This window comes from Manis javanica, chromosome 3 (assembly GCF_040802235.1).
Source record: "Manis javanica isolate MJ-LG chromosome 3, MJ_LKY, whole genome shotgun sequence".
NCBI classification, from domain to species: domain Eukaryota; kingdom Metazoa; phylum Chordata; class Mammalia; order Pholidota; family Manidae; genus Manis; species Manis javanica.
This window is the reverse complement of record NC_133158.1, coordinates 56,450,483-56,474,610: the sequence shown is the minus strand read 5'-3', so window position 1 is coordinate 56,474,610 and position 24,128 is coordinate 56,450,483. Positions and strand designations below refer to the sequence as shown.

General features: G+C 33.3%; 1 protein-coding gene across 5 annotated transcripts in view; it reads right to left on the bottom strand.

Moving 5' to 3' along the window:
• ZNF148 (zinc finger protein 148) overlaps positions 1-24,128 on the bottom strand; it is a 124,434-nt gene that overhangs the window by 41,130 nt on the left and 59,176 nt on the right. For 3 of the 5 annotated variants that reach the window (XM_073231496.1, XM_073231497.1, XM_073231495.1), the window contains one exon: positions 21,634-21,982. The exons of 1 other annotated variant lie outside the window; for it this stretch is intronic. In XM_073231496.1, the coding sequence (XP_073087597.1) occupies positions 21,634-21,966 (333 nt within the window). In that variant the 5' untranslated portion in view covers positions 21,967-21,982. Of the gene's footprint in view, positions 1-21,633; positions 21,983-23,425; positions 23,522-24,128 lie in introns of all 5 variants that reach the window. One more of the 5 variants, XM_037013090.2, reaches the window with a different exon arrangement.

The window sequence follows — 24,128 nt, the reverse complement described above, 5'->3', positions numbered from 1 at the left end:
GCTATGTGCTAAACTCAGCCTAAAGTAATACAATAAAAGCTTTAAATTTACTGCAATTCTAACATGTGTAGACCATTATTCTAGATACTAAGAACATATTCTAAACATAAAATCTCCTTTTCAAAGGTCTCAAAAATGTAGATGGAGAATTTTGATGCATTACAAAAAAACAACTAATAATTCAAGACAGCTCATATCAGGCTCAATCTAAATGAATGGTACAGGGAATACAAACAGGAATCAAAGGGAGAAATTAATGAGATTTGAAGTAACTGTAAGAGGCTTCATGGAAAAAATGAGAGTCTTAATCAGAGCTGCAGGTTTATCATATAGATCACCCTTTTTTTTTCCAAACCTGCTACTCTTCCCAACTTCTTTCTTCCAGATTCAATAAGGTTAATAAATGACATAACAAATGTAAATGCACTTAACTAATATACCTTAAATAATGGCATGATTCATGCCAAACATGGCAGACAATGAATAAACATTTCATTTGGCTTGCAGATTTTAGTCTACCCTCTACCCACAACTTCCAAATAAGAAGGTGACTCTGTAGAATTATTTTCGCCTCTTCCTTCTCAATATTCTACATCCATATCCAACAACATCCATTTCACTCCGATCAATCTTATCAACCTCACTATTTAGGACATTATCATCTCCCCAGTGTATTCTTCCACAAATAAAGTAATAAAAAACTGCTTTCTGTCATCTCCCCAGAGAGGATTCTACACTAGCTCCTTGTTGCCCATGGTATTGATTATGCTCTCTCCAACTCAGCTTTCAAGATTCTCTCTGGTGTTGAAACCACCTCTCCTCTCCATCTGGAATCCTATGTTCCTTTCAATTCTCAATTCAATTTTTGGCATTTTCATTCATCTTCCCATCCCTACCCTGTGTGAGTAAAAGGAAGTTTTCTTTGTGCTTTTCTCTACACTCTATGCTGATTCCATTCCTACTGATCTCCAAGGCTCTGCTGCTTCACTACCTCTCTAAAATAATCTTACTCCACCAGCTGCTACTTCTCTGCCTAAAAACACACTTAAATTTCTCCTAGAAAATAAATTCTCATGAAGCAACATTTTTGTTTTGGACTACTTCCCTCTTCTCATGGCCAAACTTTTAAAGTATAATCTGTAGTAAGCATACAGACAAAATAACTGCCCCCAAATTTAGAGAAATAAGTTATTCTGAGAGTAAAAATAGTATATAGCCATATAAAAAGGATACTTAACTACCACCTGAAGGAAACTGTTCCAAAATGCTGTCAAAGAAACAGGCTGAGTCAACGTGACTAAAGCCTAACAAGTATTTAAATGTAAAAAGCAAGACATAACACAATTAACTGTACTGAAAACATACTGTCTAAAGAAAGAATGTTATCAATATATGGGAGTATTTGGGAGCCAAGAAAAAGAGAACTTTAAGACCAAGAGTGTATGTGTATTTTTATCTCTGTGTATTTTCAGGATGGTTTTGGGAAGAAGTTAGATGTCACCAGTCAATAAGATTTCTAATTCCAAACTCATCAAGCCACAGAACAGGGAAGGGAGGGGAAGCAACACACTGATGGATAGGCCTTTGTGCTTATCACAAACCGCAACCCTCCCTCCTGTCTGACCTATGACTGCAGGTGAAATTCTGAAAGGAGCTATGTTTGTCAGGGTTTGAGCAAGTCCCAGCTATATTTTGATTTTGAAAAGTTTCAGGGACCCACATTTCACAACAAACATTCTAGCCCATTTCCCTGATATTTCTCACTATAAATATGCATTTTGGTTGCTACATCAGCATCTTATAATTTAGATAACTCTAAGATAAAGGGGACGAAGTAATCAAATCAAATTATCTTACTGAAATAGTGTTGACCACCTCCCAACTCCACCCTACATAGAAATTTATTTGTTCAACTTCCACAACATCATGATTTAAGTACTCTCCTGTTCCTCATGGCAGTTCTTCTGAGTCCATGTGTACCTTTCTTGTTTCAGTAAATCCGTATCAGTGATACACAAAGCACGGTCCAGGGACTCCTGAAGGTCTCTGACATTCTTTTGGGTGGTCATGAGATCAAACATACTTTCATAATAATATCTGTTATTTTCACTCTCCTCTCACAAGTATGTAGTGGCATTTTCCAGAGGCTAACTAATCTGTGATGTCACCACAGACTGAATGTATTAGCAAACATATGAATCCAGTTATCTTATAAGCCAGACAAGATTTGTAAAACTGTACAACTAATTCGAACTTTTTTTAGAAAAGTGTTATATTTCATTAAAAATGTGTTGTGTATTAACCCATAATGGATTTGTTATTTCTAAATTAATAAATAAAAATTTTAATTTATCAGTTTTAATTTCTAAAATGGTAAATATTGGTATATAACCAACATAAGCAAGAGCTGTTAGGAGTCCTCAATATTTTTTTAAAGTAAAGGGATCACAAGACCAAAAATTTTGTGAACTACTGATCTAGAATATGTCTTAACTATACTTTACATTCCCTTCCTCTTCCCCATTCAATCTCTTTTAACACAGATGCCTAGGCCCTACCAGCTTTATTTGCTGAGATCAGGGAACAAAGACATCCAACATACCTAGCACCCAGAACAAAGTTAAATACCATTATCCATATAAAAGGAACGGGGGCTCTTTGGAGAAGTGACTGATTCCAGGGCCAGGGCAGGAAAAAACAGAAGATGACCATGGAACATCTTGTAGTGCCAGAAGCTACAGAGCCAGAAAAACGGTCAGTATACATCAAAAGAACAGAAGAGCCAGTCTGAAAGAACTCCTAATGGGCAAAGCTGGAACATTTTGAGCAACAAAATAAGTAATGACATTATGGGATTATAGCTCACAGAGTAAAATGAATATCCATACTGATATAAATTAAAATAACTGAAAAAAATAAATGGGGGAGAAGAGATAGCTACAATTAATACAGACCAAAGGAGAAAAATAAAAATCACAATTAGGTAAACACCACATTAATAACTACAGCTAGCAGAGTCCACCAATGGATGCTAAAATCTGTAGGTAAAATTTGAATAACATGGATATTGAACAGACTCAAAGTATCTCCTTCAAGATCTTTGTTAATTACCAAGGGAAAAATGACTTTACAGTGAGGGAAACTGGCAGGTATCACCTTAACAAAGGGTCATGGTTAATATCACAAGTAGTAAGACACATCCACATCGTGTACTCCCTAACAGGATATACATACCGAGGAGAAAACACATCACTGCAGGATTGTCAAAAAATATAGAGCTTCAAGCTAATCATGAGAAAACATCATACAAATTCAAACTGAGAGAAATTCTAGAAAGTAACTGACCAATATTCATCAAGCCTCAAGGTCACAAAATATGAAAGAATGAGCACAGCCACAGAAAAAAGAAGACTTAAGATACAGAAACTAAATGCGCTGTGGCGTCCTGAACTGAATCACGGAACAGAAAAAGGACATGAGGGGACAAACAAATCAAATTCAACTAAACTCTGTAGTTTAATTAGTAGCCCTAATTAATATTAAGTTCCTGGTTTAGGTAACTGTACTATGGTTGAGTGACCTTTGATATTACAGGAAGCTCAGTGATGGGTTTAGGTGAACTCTATACTATTTCTGCAACTTTTTATAAACCTAAAATTATTTCAAAATGAAAAGTGTAATAACCGTTCTAACTTTGTATTTTCTAACTCAAAAATACTTAGTATCCCAAACTCAGGTTGTATACACTAAATATGTGTGCATCTTTTCTATTTCAATTATATTTTGATAAAGTTGTTTTTAAAAATACTTAGCATTTATATGGTGTTCTACAAATCTGTGATTTCTCCTCCTCAGCATAATAAACTAAGATTTTTCTCACATATACTGAGTCAGACACTATCGTAGGTACAATGGTTTGGGGAGAGGAACATGTTCTCTAGTACAGTCTACTGTGTTTAATTCTACAGGAACACTATGAGGTATTTTCATCCCATTTAAAAATAAGAAAACTAAGGTCCAGAAAGGTTAAGTTACTTGTCTACAATCCCATTATTTAAGAGGAGAAACCAAATTTAAACTCAAGTCTTTCAAATCTAGCAACTGAGATATTAACTACCATGACCTGTGAATTATTTTTCATCTTCATGTTACCATCAAGAAAATTAAAAACTTCAGAGAGGTAAGTACCTTACCCAAGCTATTAAGTTTCAATACTGGGACTTAAACCAAGATCTTATATCTTTTTGTCCAGTGTTATTTCTATTACAACTGCTTCTAAATAAACCTATTTAGACTTATTTTCAAATGATTTTTGCAGGAGCATATTTTAATTTTCCATGCATGAACTATAGTTTGGTTGTTACCAGAATCTAGAAAGAATTTCCAGTGGTTCCAAAACATCTACTACTAAAGGGAAAGAAAAATAACTAAGTGAACAAAACACCAATAATTCTTAGGTGAGGAGTTAAGACTTGAGTTTCAATCCTGCCTCTTCCAATTACCATCTGGGTGAACCTGGCTTCCAGAATAGTATGGAAAAAGAAGAAAAGCATAGGTTGGGAGTTAAAAGAAACACAACATAATCCAAATAGCAATACTAGCAGTGTGAAGGTGAACAACTAAAATTTAACCACTTTGTACTTTCTTCCCTATAAAATGGAGGAAATAATCCTCACAGAGTTTCCATAGAGTTAAAAGAGCTTATATATCTAAAGTGTCAACTACAGTACAGAGCAGTGTACAGCAGAGAGATTCCTGATGCCACTCTTATCATGATCATTCCCTCTTTGGTTAATTGGTGGTAGTAATAATATCCAGCTTATACACATCAGAAAATCAAATGAGATTACATAAAGAGCATCTTGAATATCTGTAAGTTCTAAACAAATCTTCATGGTTATTAATTATTATCAATTACAGATGTGTAATTGCTAGAAACACAGAGGGTTACTAATGTCTACAGAACATCTCCACCTAGACATCCCACTATCTAGATCTCAATATTGCTAAAAATAAACTATCTTCCTTTTCACACCAGAACCTCCTTCCAAATTTCCTGCCTTTCAATATGCTGTATTTTCCCACTCACTCATCTAAAGACTATTAATTTTCTTCTGCACTCCCAACCCAAGACCAAGTCCAGCTGTCTTTTTCCCTCAACATCATATACAAACCTAGAAATTACAGTTTACATTTCCTTTCTAGCTCATTTATAAGGTTAAGTTGGGAATCTCATACATTACTAGTGGGAGAATAAACTGATCAACATTTATGGTCTACAAATTGGCCATTACATATTAAGTCTTAAGAAATTGATACTGAATAATCTCACATGACAACAATGTCTACATGTAACATCACATTATTATTTATGATAGCAAAAAAAAACTGCCAACAGTCTAATATCCAATAATAAAGAAGTACTGAGATAAATTACAGGACAGGTGTTTGACATACAGTTATTAGAAATTTTACTCTGAATATTAGTAATATTAGTGACAGTGAAATGCTTATGATTTAAGATTAAGTGACAAATAAATAAATGTGTGTATTTTTACAATTTTGTTCAAACAAATACATATGCAGCAAATCTTATACAAACACACACATACATACACAGAAAAACAAAAGAAGAAAACACTAACATGCTAACAATGGAATGTTAGTAGTGATTATTCTATACTAGTAAGATCACAGCAATTTTCATTATTCTTTTTAGTTTAATATTTTTCACATTTTCTCAATAAGTATGTGTAACTTTAAAATCTTAAAAAGATATTAAGTCCAGTCTTAGTATAAATACCTAGAATTAATCAAGGAAAAAATCTATCTTACTATGCTAAGTTGTTCTAATGGAACATTAAGCCAGAAGAGAAACTGAAAAAAATTTTGATTGGAAAAAAAAAAGCCATAAAATCTTCATCCCTATCTCACATCATTAGTAAAAGTCAATTCCAAATGGATTGTTAATCTAAATGGGAGAGGAAAACCATAAAGCTTCTAGAAGTTAAAGGGAAATATCTTTGACTTTAGGATTCTTAAACAGGATATATACAAAACACTAACCAAAAGGAAAAGACTTAAAAACTGAATTTTATTAACATTAACTTCTGTTTTTATAAAGAGTAAAAATGCAATTCAGAGTAGAAAAGATAACTGCAATATATACATAATCCAACAAATAGAGCTACTACAAATAAGTCAGAAACAAACTAACAGGAAAGTGAGCAAGAGATGAACATAAACCTTACAAAAAAATAATATGCAAATTATCAGGAAAGGTAGAAAGTTATTTAATTTCATTAATTATCAGTGAAATGTATCCTAAAATCACATTGTGATACCACTACTGAACCACCATCATGGCTAAAATTAAAATGACTGACATTACTAAATACAAAGGATATGGAACAATTAGTCTTAATTGGCAAAACAACTTAAAACACCTTTTGGCAGTATCTACAGAAGCTGAAAATATGCATACCCATCAAATTCAATCCTAAGTACAGAACCAACAGAAATGCGTATGTACATGCACCAAAAGACACATCTAAGAATATTCACAACAGCACTTTTCATAATAGCCAACATTTGGAAATAATAAAAATGCCTATTACACTAGTATGAATAAATTTTGATATAGTCACACAACTGACAATTATATAGAAATGAGAACTACTACTACATGCAGTAACATGGATATATTTCATAAACAATGTAAAACAACAGTAGATAGTGCATGACTGTATTTACAATGAATTCAAAATCAAGTAAAACTAACAGACCATGACAAAAGTGTTAGGGGGCAGTGGTTATTGTTAGGAATTAGGGGAGGGTTATGACTAAGAGGGACAAAAGAGGGGAGGGCCTCTGGGATGCTGGTAATGCTTTATGTCTTGATTTTGGTAAAGATTATTATACAAGTATGTTCACTTTTGAGAAAATTAACTTACAATTTGGGAACTTTTCTGTATGAGTATTGCAATAAAAAATATACCTAGAGAAATAGCATTACAAATGTGCAAATATGTAATATATACATACAAGAAACATGCTATGTCTATATCTATAGATACAAGCATGTTTCTTTCATTATTATTTTATTCAAACCTAGTAATAATGTAATCCATCAATAAGGGAGCAGCTAAACAAAATAAGGTACACGATTTAATCAGTTACTTAAAATAAATAAGCCGTTTTATACACAACGTGGTAATTTCTACAAGATGTTAGTAAATTAATAGTGCAAATTTCAAAAGCATACAAATAGCAATATCCAATTTATGCAAAACAAAATATATATTTCTTATATTTATAAAACATAGAATACACATATGCTCTCTATGTTTGACTATAAATTAAAAAATTTCCACAAGGGTATCAATATTAGTAATTATCTCTTTGGAATTAGAGTAGGCAAGTGTTGGAAACAAGAAACTTTAACTTTCTCTTCTGTGTCATTTTAATTTTTACAATGAATATATACTCCTTTTATAATAAATGACATCACATAATTATGAAAAACAAAGTATACATCTCTGAAACTGATATACCTAGGCTGACCCTATCATGGCCTTGTGCATAATGATTTCCAATTTGCAAACCACTGACATAAGTAAGAGAGTATAACTCTCATTCAGTATCTCTGTCTCACAATTCCAAATCACTCAGACCTCAAAGATAAGATGGGACTATATTAAAAGTGTTTGGAGACTGGCTGTGTTATCAATCTAGGAAGAAATCTATTAATAATTTATGTCTATCTAAGGGGGAAAATAAGATAAATTGAGTCAAGCAACTTTAAAAGCATGGGAAGATACTGAAAAATAGGTCATTCTAGGCTAACCCCCTAAAACAATCTACCAAAAAAGATTCCTTATCTCTTTTTCAGGTGAGTTGAAATAATAATAAATAAGCAATATCATGACTCTCACCAGGAAAAACTATGAAGCAAGCTTACTCACTCCATGTTTGCTGCTCAAATATTGATTCCTATCAAATAGGGTGCTTTCTAAGAGCAATATAGCATGTGAGTAAAATATTGTTAAAAAAAAAAGAAAGAAATGTTATAAATTACCATCTGTTCTCCTTAAAAGCCAATGCAATCACCTCAAAAGACAAGGGCCCAACAGCCAATGACAATAATAAACTATTTCTGAATCCCTCAAATGAACTTTATAAGAAATGTAATAGTAGTAAGAATTGGCTATAACTAGTAAGTGACTGTTGAAAAGCATACAATGTAATGACAATAACAGTTGGGAGCTAGCTAAAAGAGAGAAGAAACATACCCTACGAATGACTATTTAAGCAAGTAAGTACAAAGGCAAACAGATTTGTCATCTCCCAGGAAGATTGCTGAGTATCATTTGTCACCAATAATGCAATCCAATTCTGAAATTAAACCAGAGTACAAAATATGTGGCAAAATAATAAGTATCTTAAAATCACTGAAATGAGTAAAATTATTTTTTTAATACAGAAAAAAAGTAATCACTCATTTTAAGATATATCCTCAAACCCCTCGCATCAGCATATTTGGTTTTTATTGACCGGAGCAGAAGGTATTTGGAAAATTAACTATACAATCCTCCTTAAACTAATGATAGGATTTAAGGAAATTTGAAACAAGGTCTTCTTACTACCTACGGCCAAACATAATTTGAGTCTCTTAGACCATTAAACAAAATAATCATAAATACAAAATGCACAATTCTGCTTAAATTTTATTCATGCTGTTTTATAGTACAGAAATTCATGACTAAAATAAAATGCTCAGTGAATGCTAAAGTATATTTTTTCAGTTTTAAATACCTGAAATACTTTACATTTTCTTATACCATTATATGACTACAAGTATGATTTTTTATAGCTCCTAATTTATAACATCTTTTTGCTCAAGTGCTACAATCCAACAGTTTTCTAGAAAACAATTGTGGCATGTATCATGAATTATAATTTGCTCATTTTGTTAATACAGACATGTCTAAACTGTTCAAATGCTTGCCATCAAACTTGAAAAATAAAGACCATAAAGAGTTATGATTTCCTAGTTCCTCTTAAAAAGGATAAGCCAAATACTTTTTTTCAAATTTCTAAAATAAATTTAGTTTCTAAGCTGCAAAGCTTTCTAACACAGTGCTATCTAATAATAAACTCTCTGCAATGATGGAAATGTTCTTTATGCTGTCCAATACAGAAGCCATATGTGGTTATTGAGCACCTGAAATGTGGCTTATAAGACTAAGGAACTGAAATATTAGATTTTGAAATATTTTATTTTAATTCAAATTTCTAACACATTAGAAAACAAAGTTCTGATGAGTAAGCTATAAACATTCAAAAGTTGGCCTACAGATTGCTGTTGAAAATGTAGGACCACTCAATTTGGGTGACTGATTTAGAAGTAGTAAGATCAAGATAAATCCTGAAAACCAGAAATTGTCATAAATGAAGACCCTTTACCTCAACTGTCACAAAACACCAGGAAGTTTACACAGACTACACAACCTAAACAGCTATTAACAAATCAACAAAACTCAAAACTCAACTTTTTGACTGCACTAAAACTCTGTAATATAAAGTTCTTTGTGACTCCTGATTGAGCAAATAAAAGAAGAAAACCATTAATAGGTTGAGTATCTATTTTTTAAAAGCTTTAGCATACAATCTAGAAAAAATAAAAGGCCTTTTAGCTTAAGTTTTCACACTTTTGGGGACCTGGATCATATTGTTCTAGATCAATGTCCTCTCTTAATTCAAGACTGTATATTCAAGATCCAAATACTTGTCCTTTATTATTCTGCCTTATCAGCAGTAATGCGTAAGAAAGGATATAATTTTTCATGTCTGTTATGTTCTACTATAAGCAATGCTACACTAATCCTAAATTCTGCCCATATGGTATACAGCATGAGACAACTTTTCATTGATTCATTCCCAGAATGGACTCATATTTATCATTATCTAGAAGGAATAATAGGACTCAATTATGGATTATTCATACATATGGAATATAAAGCAGACATTTAAGAAATAGTAGAAGAACAAGGAGTTGAAAAAAGTCCAAAACATGCTGCAAGTGAAAAGAGTAGATAATAAGCAACATGATCCTAAGCATGGTATGCATATCAAAAAATCATAGAAAATTACACATACCAAAATGTTAAGAATGGTGGTAGGGGTATTACAGGATATTTGTTCTTGAGATATGTACATGAATATTCATAGCAGCTTCATTTGTAATAAGCAAACATGGCAACAATGAAAATGCCCCCTAGTAAGTTAAGTTAATGGTTAAACAGAGGTAAATCCATACCACAGAATGCCACTATAACAAAAAAGAACAAATTGTTCATATATACAACAACTTAAATGGCTCTTGAGGGTATTATGCTAAGAGAAAAAGGTCAACCTCAAAAGGTCACATGCTGTATGATTCCACTGATAAAACATTCTCCAAATGACAATGTTATAGAAATGGAAAACAGAACAGGGGTAGGATATCTAAGGGTTAGGAATGGTGGAGGGGAAAAAGAAGTATGACTACAAAAGGATAGCCCCAGGGAGATCTCTGTTATGATGGATTAGTTCTGTGTCTTGATTGTGGTGGTGATTACATATATTTTCAAGTGTGATAAAGTATACAACACTGGACATGTTCTATCAATGTCAATTCCTGATTTTGAGACTGTATTATTGTTAAGGAAAACGTAACCACTTGAGGAAGTTAGGTGAAGGGTACACGGGACCTTTCTATACTATTTCTGCAGCTTCCTATGAATCTATGTAATTTTAAAATTAAGTTTAAAAAACAATAAAATGATAAACCTTGTCCCCTTCCCTTCCTGCTCCTCCCTATCCACTTATTCTCCATGAAGTCATAAGCTAAAGAAGAACAAGGAATAAGACCCCAGACAAGATGAAGCGGGAATCTGCAGGGGCAGCTGCCCAAAGCAAAATGTCAGAGCACACAAGGTGAGAAGGTTCTCCACACAAAGAAGTATAGCACAGCATGAGGTGTCAGAGCCTAAGCAGCGTAAGTAGTTCTACATTGTGTAAGGACACCCTGGAGCGAGGTGTCAGAAGCTGAGTGGGGTGAAGAAGGTATCAAAGACTAGGTCCAGTGTATAATGAGGGCTCCAAATGGTCATGAGGCCCAATACAAATTGTCAAAGAACATACAAGGGGAGGGAGCCATTCATGCAGGGGACAGGAGGTGGCATGCACTGCCACAGACTATAGGAGCCTGGGTAGAGTGAAGAAGGCAACTGCCCAGGAAGGCAGTTGGCACTGAAGGAAAAATGGTTACATATTGGGAGTGGGAATATGATCAAGTAAATACGAATTAAGGATTAATAGGAGCCAGATTTCTCATGTCTAAGAAGAGAATTATAAAATATAGAAGGGAGAAGACTAAAATGTACTCTGGTAATGGACCGTAATTGGAGGCATCAGTGTGAACTCATGATTTTTAATACTAGTAGATATAGAGATAATTACATATGTAAATAAATACATATATACATACAAATGCATATAACTTTTATTTATTTGTATTTATTTATATATTTTTACTTTATTTGTTTATATTTATTCACTCATTCATTCTCTGGCACTGTCCCCTGACAGTCCTGGGAGCAGCTTTACTGCGACAGGAGCAGCACCCAGAACTTGGCTTCTAAATACCATGCTCCACTAAAATGAACTAGGGCTCCTTAGCAAAATGGATGATTCCAGGTTTGAGTCAGGAAAAATATTAGTCAAGAACATCCTGTAGAAGACGACAAGGAAGTGCTGAAAAGATTAATGGACCATGTCAAAAGAACACAGAAGCCAGCCTGAAGAGGCTCTAATTGGCCAAATATTAAACCAAGCATCAAAATAATCACAGTAATAGATTTTAACACAATGAAAAAATAAAACTCCTAAGTCCACATTGACACAAATAAATAAATGAATAAATTAGAAAGTGAGATGGGGAATGAGATTAATTTTACAGGAGCAAAACCTGGCAGACAACATATTAATCAACTGATCTAAGTGAACCATCAGAATGGGGCAAATAAAACTATGTGCCTCTTATTAGAATACAACGGCCAAGAGCACCACCTTTTGCAATATCCCAACGCCTAAAGATAAGTCTCAGTAAGAGGCAAAGTCAGAAAAACCCAAACTGAGAGACATTCTACAACATAAATGGTCTGTAATTTTCAAGTACTATATGATCATAAAATTTTGGAAGTGAGGAACTAACTCAGACTAAAGAAAGAGGCATAACAATTAATACAATACATAATACTGAACAGGGTCTTGTTTTTTTTGCAAACAAATTTTAATTGTTGCATATCAAGATCAGTAAGGATATAAAAGAGATGAATAGCCAACTTGAGCTAATTGACATTTACAAAAGAACAAACCCAATGACTGCCAGAATACACACATTCTTTTCAAGTGAATATAGAACATTCACCAAGTAATGACATGTTGGGCCCTAAAACAAGTCTTAATTAAATAAAAAGGCTAAAATCATACATTACACATTCTATGACCATAATGTTTACATATCAATGACAAAAATATATCTGGAAAGTTTCAAAATATTCAGAAATTAAGCAAACCCCTTCTAACTCATGAGTCAAAAACAAACCACAAAAAAAGTCCAGAAAAGTTTATACCTTTAAATGTTTACATCAAAAACAAAGAAAGATCTAAAATAGTCATCTAACCTTCCACCTTAAAAAGCTAGGAAAAGAACAAATTTAGACTAAGTAGAAGAAAATAACAGCGAATGAAGACGAATTAAAGTGAACAATAGTGATAATCAATAAAACCAAAACTTGATTCTTCGAAGAGACAAAGTTGGTAAGTTTCTACCCAGAGTCATCAGGAAAATGACAAATTACACTATCAGGAATAAGAAGAAGAAAATTATAAATCCTTTAGAAATTAAAGATAATACTATGAAAAATTTTGTTCTTAATTAAACAATAAGAAACAGACAATTTCTTTAAAAAATGCAACTTAGTTGGTTCAAGAAAAAAATTTTAAATCTGAGAAGCCTTAAAAAAGTTTTGATAATTGAATTTGGAATTAAAAACTTTCCCATAAAGAAAACTCAGCCCCAGATTAACTTTACGGGTGAAGCCTATCAAACATGTAAGGTAGAAATAATACCAATCTTAGGCAAACTTTCAGAAAATAAGGGAGGAAATACTCCTAACCCATTTATGAGGCCAGTATCTAAGTCACAGATACTACAAGAAAACTAATATCCCTCATAAATGTACACATAAAAATTCTTTAAAAAAATGAGTAAACTGAATCCACCAAAATATAAAAAGGACAACACATCAAGACCACATATGAGATATCCCAGGAATGCAAGGTTGGTTTAACATCTGAAAATCTACTGATGTAATTTACTATATTACTGATGTAATTTCTCCTATATAATAAGGAGAAAAAAATGATAATCTAATAGATGCAGAAAAAGCATTTGATGAAGTTATATATCCATTCATAGTAAAATAATATCTCAGTAAACTAGAAAGTTTCTTCAACCTAATAAAGATTATCTGTGAAAAACCTACAGGTAAAATAATACTTGGTGAAAAACTGAATGCAGTCCTTTAAGATCAGGAACAAGGCAAAGATGTTTACTACCACTTCTATTCATACCCCAGTCAGTGCAGTAAGGAAGGAAAAAGAAGTAAAAGACATATAAATTGGAATAGAAGGTATAAAAACATATGGATAATATGTATCAGACAATATATGAATAAACCTAAGAAATCTACAAAATGCTGGAACTAATTAGTACATACATGTAACAAGGTCACAGGAAACACGGTCAATATTAAAAAAAACTATTTCTATAGACTGGTCATGAACAATTAAACATAAAATTATAAATACCATTTACAATGCACTTAAAGCATGAAATACTAGGGGTAAATTTAACAAAATTATGTCCACTAACTCTACACTGAAAACTATAAAACAATGCTTAGATAAATTAAAGAAAACCAAAACAAACAATGATACACCATACTTGTGGCTTGGAAACCACTACTGTTCAGATGTTGATTTTCTTCAAGTCAACATGTAGAATTAATGTAATCCCAAAAAAAGTGAAACTGAAAGGCTGATTCTATATTTCATATGAAAATGCAAACAACCTAGAAGAGTCATAACAGTCTTACAAAATTGAGGATTTATGTCATTTCAAGGTTTACCATAAAAGATATAGCAATCAAGACAGTGTAACAGTGATGAAAAGACAGATACTAGACCAAACAAAATGAAAACACATGATTAATGATTTAACTTCTATAAAAATGACCCCCCCAAAATTAAGACTTCTACAACAATGTTCACAGCAGCTTTATTCACAAAGGTTAAAAATCACATATAACACATCCATAAAAAGGGAAATGAATAAACAAATTTTAGAATAACAAGAGAATATTAATCAACAATGAAAAGGAATGAACTTCTTACTGATACACCCAATAAACATGGATAAACTGCAGAAACATTATACCGAACAAAAGAAGCCGTGAGAGTTACACATGATTCCATTTACATGAAGTTCTCAAAGAACAACACTAATCTATGATGGAAGGGGGAAAAAAATCAGAACAATTGTTGTGGAGGGGACTGACTAGAAAGAAACACAAAAAACTTTAAGGAAGACAGAAATATTCTGGATTTTGATGGGCTGAGGGTTATATAAGCTTATGTAGTTGTCAAAACTCTAAACTATAAACTTTGTATGTATGAACATTTCACTTTAAGTTTTTCCTCAATTTAGAAAAATATATGTATTTTCACTCAAAAATTCTTTGTCTACTATAGCCCAAGTATTGGGAAAAAACAATAAAAATGCATTAGCCAGAAGAAACCTTTATACTCTTGCAGGCATAGAAATTCAAAATGTCAGTTACAATAATGAAAAGCACACAGAAGAGAAAGCTTTTAAGCTGAGAAGTGAAAAATGGTAGACTGCCAAAGAATATTACTGGTATGCACAATATGAACAGAAGTAACAAAAAATTAGAGTGGACCTAGGCAATTAAAGTAATCTGATATGTTTAAAGTATGAATGGGAAAGAAGGGTTTACACTACTGTGTTAAGGGGCTAGAAAAGATAAGAAACCTGATGATGAACACTCAGCCCATGCAAAAGGTACTGTTTTGGCAACAAAGAACCTCTGAAAAGGTTTTAGCAGGTGGGGTGGGAAGTGTTATGTCTCATTTAGAAAGATCGACATACAAACTATGAGAAATATAGTATGGACAAGGCTCAGGATAAAGTCCGTCCTATAAAAAGGCTATTGCAATCTATAGACTATTTCATTCACCAAAATAACACACATTCTTCTCAAGTTCACATGGAACACTGACCAAGACATACAACAATCAGGGCCAAAAAGCATACCTTACCAAATTTAAAAGAATTGAAATCATACAATACATGGTCTCAGATCACAATGGAATTAAACTAGAAATAACAACAGAAAACTAGCTAGAAAATCCCAAAATATTTGGAGATTGAAAAACACACTTCTAAACACAGGGACCAAAGAAGAAATCTCAGAATAAATTAAATGATACATTCAACTAAAGGAAAATTAAAAATACAACTTATCAAAACTTATGGAATGCATTAAAAGCAGTGCTTATTAGGAAATTTACAGCATTGAATGCACATGTTGGAAAAGAAGTTGATACCTATAATCAATCATCTTAACTTTCACTTCAGAAAACTAGAAAAGAAGCAAATGAAATCGAAAACAACACAAGAAAATAAATCATAAATATCAGAGAAGATATCAATGAAACTAAAAACTGAAAATCCATAAAGAAAATTAAAAGCCAGTTCTTTTAAAATATCTCTGAAGTACCATGAGCTAACCAATTGTGCCACTGGAACTATTAAAATATCAATAAAAATGGTAAGTCTCTACTGGGGGAGAGGAAAACGGGTAATTGTTTTTCAGTGTGTACAGAAATTCAATTTTGTAAGATGAACAGTACTAGAAATGTGCTATGCAATAACATGAATATAGTTAACACTACTGATCTCTACACTTAAAAATTAAGATGGTATTTATAAAATGGGGTTGGGAGGGAGGTAGCAGAAAGCCTCTAGTAGGCAAAGAGAAAAAGAGAGAAGACATAAATTACTAATACCAGAAATGAAGAACGGGGACATGACTGCAGACCCCATAGATGCTAAAGGATAATAAAGAAATACTAAAACAACTCTATGACCACATTTGATCACCTAGATGAAATGGACTAATTCCTTGGAAAACAAAATCTACCAAAACCCAAAGACATACAAAGACTAAAAGTGAAAGGATGGAAAAAGGTATTTCATGCAACTAATAGGGAGAAAAAGCAGGAGTTGCAGTACTGGTATCAGACAAAATGGACTTCAAAACAGAGAAAATCACAAGAGACAAAGAAGGACATTACATAATGACAAAAGGGTCAATTCAACAATTGGATATAACCATTATAAACATCTATGCACCCAACACAGAAGCACCTACATATGTGAAACAAATACTAACAGAATTTTAAGGGGAAACAGAATATCCTAGGAGACTTCAACACACCACTCACTCCAAAGGACAGATCAACCAGACAGAAAATAAGTAAGGACACAGAGGCACTGAACAACACACTACAACAGACAGACCTAACAGACACCTACACAACTCTACACCCAAAAGCAGCAAGATACAACATTCTTCTCAAGTACACATGGAACATTTTCCAGAGTAGACCACATAGTAGGCCACATAAAGAGTCTCAGTAAATTAAAAAAGACTGAAATTGTACTAACCAGCTTCTCAGACCACAAAGGTATGAAACTAGAAAAAAATTACACAAGGAAAATGAAAAATCCCACAAACACATGGAGGCTTCACAACATGCTTCTCAATAACCAATGGATCAATGTCTAAATAAAAACAGATCAAGCAATACATGGAGACAAATGACAACAATAATTCAACACCGCAAAATCCGTGGGATGCAGAGAAGGTCATGCTAAGAGGGAAGTATACTGCAATACAAGCCTACCTCAGGAAAGAACAATCCCATATGAGCAATCTAAACTCACAACTAATGAAACTAGAAGAAGAACAAATGAGGCCCAAAGTCAGTAGAAGGAGGGACATAATAAATAAAGAGCAAAAATAAATAAAACTGAGAATAAAACAATAGAAAAAAATCAATGAAAGCAAGAGTTAGTTCTTCAAGAAAATAAACAAAATAGATAAATTCCTAGCTAGACTTATCAAGAAAAAGAGAGAGTCTACACACATGAACAGAATTAGAAATGAGAAAGAAAAAAATCACTATGGACACCACAGAAATACAAAGAATTATTAGAGAATACTATGAAAAATTATATGCTAACAAACTGGATAACCTAGGAGAAATGGACAACTTTCTAGAAAAATACAACCTTCTAAGGTTGACCCAGAAAGAAACAGAAAATCTGAACAGACCAATTACTAGCAACAAAATTGACTTGGTAATCAAAAGACTACCTAAGAACAAAACTCATGGACCAGATGGCTTCACCAATGAATTTTATCAAATAATTAGTGAAGAACTAATACCCATTCTCCTTAAAGTTTTCCAAAAAGTAGAAGAGGATGGAATACTTCCAAACTCTTTCTATGAGGCTAGCATCACCCTAATACCAAAACCAGGCAAAGACGCTACAAAAAAAGAAAATTACAGACCAATATCCCTGATGAGCATACATGCAAAAATACTCAACAAAATACTAGCAAACCGAATTCAAAAATACCAAAAAGATCATCCACCATGATCAAGTAAGATTTATTCCAGGGATGCAAGGACGGTACAATAAAGAAAATCCATCAACATCATCCACCACATTCAACAAAAAGAAGAACAAAAACCACATGATCATCTCCATAGATGCCAAAAAAGCATTCGACAAAATTCAACATCCATTCATGATAAAAACTCTTCAACAAAATGGGTAGAGAGGACAAGTACCTCAACATAATAAAGGCCATATATTACAAACCTACGGCCAACATCATACTGAACAGCGAGAAGCTGAAAAGCCTTTCCTTTAAGACCAGGAACAAGACAAGGATGCCCACTCTCTCCATGTTTATTCAATAGTTCTGGAGGTCCTCACCACAGAAATTAGACAACACAAAGAAATAAGATTGGTAAGGAAGAAGTAAAACTGTCACTGTTTGCAGATGACATGATATTGTACATAAAAAACCCTAAAGAATCCACTCCAAAATTACTAGATCTAATATCTGAATTCAGCAAAGTTGCAGGATACAAAATTAATACACAAAAATCTGTTGCACTCCTATACACTAATGATGAACTAACAGAAAGAGAAATGAGGAAAACAATTCACAACTGGGTCAAAAAGAATAAAATACCTAGGAATAAACCTGACCAAGGATGTGAAAGACCTACTATACTCTGAAAGCTACAAGACACTCATGAGAGAAATTAAAGAAGATATCAATAAATGGAAACACATCCCATGCTCATGAATAGGAAGATTTAATATTGTTAAAATGGCCATCCTGCCTAAAGCAATCTACAGATACAATGGAATTCCTGTCAGAATACCAACAGCATTTTTCAATGAACTAGAGCAAATAGTTCTAAAATTCATATGGAACCACAAAAGACCCCGAATAGCCAAAGCAATCCTGAGAAGAAAGAATAAAGCTGGGGGAATTATGCTCCCCAACTTCAAGCTCTACTACAAAGCCATGGTAATCAAGATAATTTGGTACTGGCACAAGAACAGAGCCACAGACTAGTGGAACAGACTAGAGAGCCCAAATATAAACACAACCAATATATGGTCAATTAATATACGATAAAGGAGCTATGGACATACAATGGAGAAATGACAGCCTCTTCAAAAACTGGTGTTGGCAAAACTGGACAGCTGCATGCAAGAGAATAAAACTGGATTATTGTTAAACCCCATACACAAAAGTAAATTCAAAATGGATTAAAGACCTGAATGTAAGTCATGAAACCATAAAACTCTTAGAAGACAATATAAGTAAAAATCTACTGAATATAAACATGAGCAACTTCTTCCTGAACACATCTCCTTGAGCAAGGGAAACAAAAGCAAAAATGAACACATGGGACTGCACCAAACTAAAAAGCTCCTGTATGGCAAAGGACACCAGCAACAGAACAAAAACGCATCCTACAATATGGATGAATATATTTGTAAATGACATATTTGACAAGGGGTTAACATCCAAAATATATAAAGAACTCATATGCCTCAACACTCATAAGGCAAATAACCCTACTAAAAAATGGGTGGAGGATATGAAGAGACAATTCTCCAAAGAAGAAATTGAGATGGCTAACAAACATATGAAAAGATGCTTCACATCACTAATCATCAAGGAAATGCAAATTAAAACCACAATGATATATCACCTCACACCAGTAAGGATGGCCAGCATCAAAAAGACTAAAAACAACAAATGCTGGTGAGGACGTGGAGAAAGAGGAACCCTCCTACACTGCTGGTGGGAATGTAAACTAGTTCAACCATTGTGGAAAGCAATATGAAGGTTCCTCAAAAAACTAAAAATAGAAAGACCATTTGACCTGGGAATCCCACTCCTTGGAATTTACCCAAAGAATACAAGTTCTTGGATTCAAAAAGACATATGCATCCTTATGTTTATCGCAGCACTATTTACAATAGCCAAGATATGGAAGCAACCTAAGTGTCCATCAGTAGATAAATGGATAAAGAAGATGTGGTACATATACACAATGGAATACTATTCAGCCATAAGAAAGAAACAAATCCTACCATTTGCAACAACATGGATGGAGCTGGAGGATATTATGCTCTGTGAAATAAACCAGGTGGAGAAATACAAGTGCCAAATGATTTCCCTCATTTCTGGAGTATAATAACAAAGCAAAACTGAAGGAACAAAACAGCAGCACACTCACAGACTCCAAGAAGGGACTAGCAGTTACCAAAGGGGAGGGGTGTGGGAGGGTGGGTGGGGAGGGAGGGAGAAGGGGATTGAGGGGTATTATGTTTAGTACACATGGTGTGAGGGGTCACGGGAAAGATAGGATAGCATAGAGAAGGCAAAGAGTAAATCTGTGGCGTCTTACTACACTGATGGACAGTGACTGCAATGGGGTATTGGTGGGGACTTGATAATATGGTTAAATGTAGTAACTACATTATTTTGTCATGTGAAACCTTCGTAAGAGTGTATATCAATAATACCTTAAAAAAAAAGTACCAGGCCATATGGAGTCACTGGTGAATTTTACCAACCATTTAAGGAAGAAATTACATCAATTCTCTATAATCTCTTTCAGAAACAGAAGGAATACTCCTAACTCATTCTATAGGGCTACAATTACTCTAATACCAAAATCAAAGATATTATAAGAAAAGAAAACTAGATTAATGTATGTCATGAACACAGATGCAAAAATTCTCAGCAAAATATTAGCAAATTAAATCTGACTAAGTATAAAAATCACTGTCCATCACAACGAAGGGGAATTTATTCCAGGTATGCAAGGCTGGTTCTCCGCTCAAAAATCAATTAACATAATTCCTCACATCAACAGGCAAAAAAAAGAAAGACTACTGAAAGGGGCTAGATAAAAAATGGTGAGCACATGTATAGAACACAACTACATGTAGTTATCCATTCATTCACACCAGATGCCAACGTCTGGGACATAAAAGAAAATAAGAAAGAATTCATGCTCTTGTAGAGCCTGCACTCCCTGAGAGTGAGACACGGAAAAAGTAATCCCAAGTCTCTATTGCAGGGGTTCAACCGAGACTAGACAAAAGCAGCAGGATGATGATGATGAGCGACTAACTAGGTTAAAATACAGGGAGAGGGTATGACTGAGGGGAGTATTTTAAGCAGGATATATGAAGATCCTGAAGCAAAAGAAGTACAGCACATTAGATGTACTGAAAGGAATTCAGATTTAATATCACAGAAAGAATAGAAAAGGATTAGATTATGGTTGTGGTTTCACTGGTGGTCAGGTAAAAATACAAGGAGGCAAAAATGTATGGGTACACAGAAAAGAGTATCTTAGGTGATGAACCATGGATGTCTTGGGTAAACAGGAAAAACTAAAGGGCTGATACACTTTAAAAACAGATCATGAAAAAAATAGAGAAGGCAGGAATTGCTTAAAGTTACAGAATTTGAAGAAAAATACCTGAAGTTATGACTTTTTTCTACTTCTGCTCAAGATTCAATCCAAGAAGTTTAAGCAAAGTATCTTTAAAATTTAGGCACTTAAAATTTAATACACATTAACCCTGATAGAGAAATCAATATCCTAGAAAAGGTAAGTTCCTAAATCGTAATACAAAAACTTAACTTTACCTTTCGAAGTACGATTTCTGTCATTTTTTAGTAATATGTATTTAGGAACATTCACTTGACCTAGTTAGCCTTTAATCATTTTCTGCAGTTCCTTCAATGACTTACAGTGTTACTTAATACAAAATTAATTATGTTTTTAGCTGTAAGTTTAATAGCTAATAAAGGAATTACTTACAGGGACATTAAGTGCATATTGCAGTCCTTGAGGAAGTCTTTCATGTGTTTCCATCTGTTCTTCATCATTTTTCACTGTCTCTTCATGGACCATGAGTTCATCATGTGATATCATATCCTGTTGTCTCATTTCACTTTCTTGTAACACTTCATCTGCAGCAAGGATCTCCTGATGAGGCATACTCCGATCTTGAAGTACCGACTCCTGCAGTTCCCCAGACACGGCAGACTGGCCAGACACTCCACCCATTACAACCATTGCCCTGGAAGACTGCATTTCGTCTAAGCCGCCACATTTAAGAAATAATCCTTCCAGTTTGTCGTCAATGTTCATGCTTAAGTATAACTGCCTAGAAAGACCAAGTTTGGCAACAAAGCATAATAAATTAGTTTTATATGTCTACTTGCTATTTCTTTAAATTTCAAATTATGAAAGGTACACACTTTAATAGAAAAAAATCATTCATAAGTCAGTATTACCTCCATTTAAAATTACTAAGTCTCCAAAGGCTGGTAGAATGAAACACAAATTTTCATTTTTGACATTAAGGAATAAAATCCTAATATATTTCATTATGAAAAAATGTCTGACATAAAGCAAGCTGGGGAAAGTATTTATAACAGTTAATGGATTCATATCCTTCAATATATTAAAATGTCTTAAAAACAAAAACTAAAAAGAGATGCACTCATTAAGAAATGAACTGACAGAACACTATCAGACAAATCATAAAGAAAACTTAGAAATGGTCATGAAATATATATCTTCTAGTAGTAATTGAAGAAATGAACATTAAAATAGAGGTACCATACTTCATCTACCAAACCTGTAAATGAGTCTTAAAAAATATATCCAATGGTGAGGTGGTTTAAAAAAAAAGACACACCATCTCCTGACAGTGGGGATACAAATTAGTTCAATTATTTTCAAAAGGCAATTTGGGATTACATATGGAAAACAATAAAAATGCACATAAGTTCTTTGAATCTGTTATTATACCTTTAGGAACCTATTCTGATAAAATCAGAAATGTATATAAAGATATGAAAAACCACTAGTGTTTATAATAGTGAAAACTGGAAATAAACTAGACATTCAACAAAACTAAGAAATTCATATATGTTTTAGAACTATAGTGATGAACACACAACTTGGTAAGTTTACTAAAAATCACTGTATTGTACACATAAAAGGATGAGTTTATTGTATGTAAATTATCTCCATAAAGTTTTTCTTAAAACTAAAATCTAAATAATGGATACTCTTGGATGGGGGGTGCTGGTGATATGAGGCAAGAAATGGAAAGCTGTCTAGGAGATAGCAATGTTTTTTCTTGAGTCGAATGCTGGTTGCACAGGTATGCTCACTTTGTAAAATTTCAACCTGTACATCTCTGATATGTGCCATATGTGTCAGTTATTATACCTTAATAGTAAGTTAAAGTCTATTGAAACTCAAAAAACATCTACCCCCCCAAAAAAAGTATTCTTGAAAAGTATTTGAAACTTTGGGGAGATGTCCCAATATAATCAAGGGAAGTGTGTGTGTGTGTGTGTGTGTGTGTGTGTGTGTGTGTGTGTGTATGTTTTAAATATATATATATAGGTTTATCTAAAATGCTAACAATATTAATATTGCTTGTGGGTAATGAAATTACTGGAGTTTTTTACATTTCTCAAAATTAAATTTAAAAAGTAGTATTTTTATTATTGATACATTTATAAGTAGTTGCACATAATTAAATACATTTAATAGATCATAAAAACTAAACGCTATTAAATAATTACTTTACCTTGTTTTCTCTATTACAGAAACAACAGGCAATATTAAATCTGCCCTTCTAACTTCGGTTGCTGTAAATTCATATTCCATTGCTTTTATCTAGGAACTAACATAATCATGAAATCCAAAGAAACGTCATCTCAAAGAAAGTCAAAGCACTAATACAAAGTTTGTTTCTTAATAGCAGGTTTTATTGTCAGGCAGTGTAAAATAACCATGCATACCCTGCCCAAAGTGAAAGGCCCCCAATTAGGGGTTAATTAATGAATGTTTTATAACTATGTTTCAGTTTAGTAACCTCTTTCCCAAACCAGTTAGGTAGGCAGATAATGGTTACTGCCTTGATCACAGCCTTCAGAGTTAAAAGAAATAATCAATTAAACTCAAATATACTACTGACATCTAAACATTCATTCATTTGCTAAAGATATCATCAAGGGAGAAATCTTCACTTAAATGAACAGATCAAAACAAACATATAAATAGCAAAGAAAACAAAATAAAAATAAGATTCATACTTGCTACTCTTCACTTTCCCGGTACCAGGTATTATCAGTCTACAATACATGTAGGACATAATACCAAGAATTTTATTTCACTTCTCAAAATCTTTAACTAGCAAACCTTGAAATCTCAAGGACTATTTTTAAAATATCACCAAATAATCTATCACATTTCTTGAGAAAATGAACTTATGCTCCAACTAGGTGAAA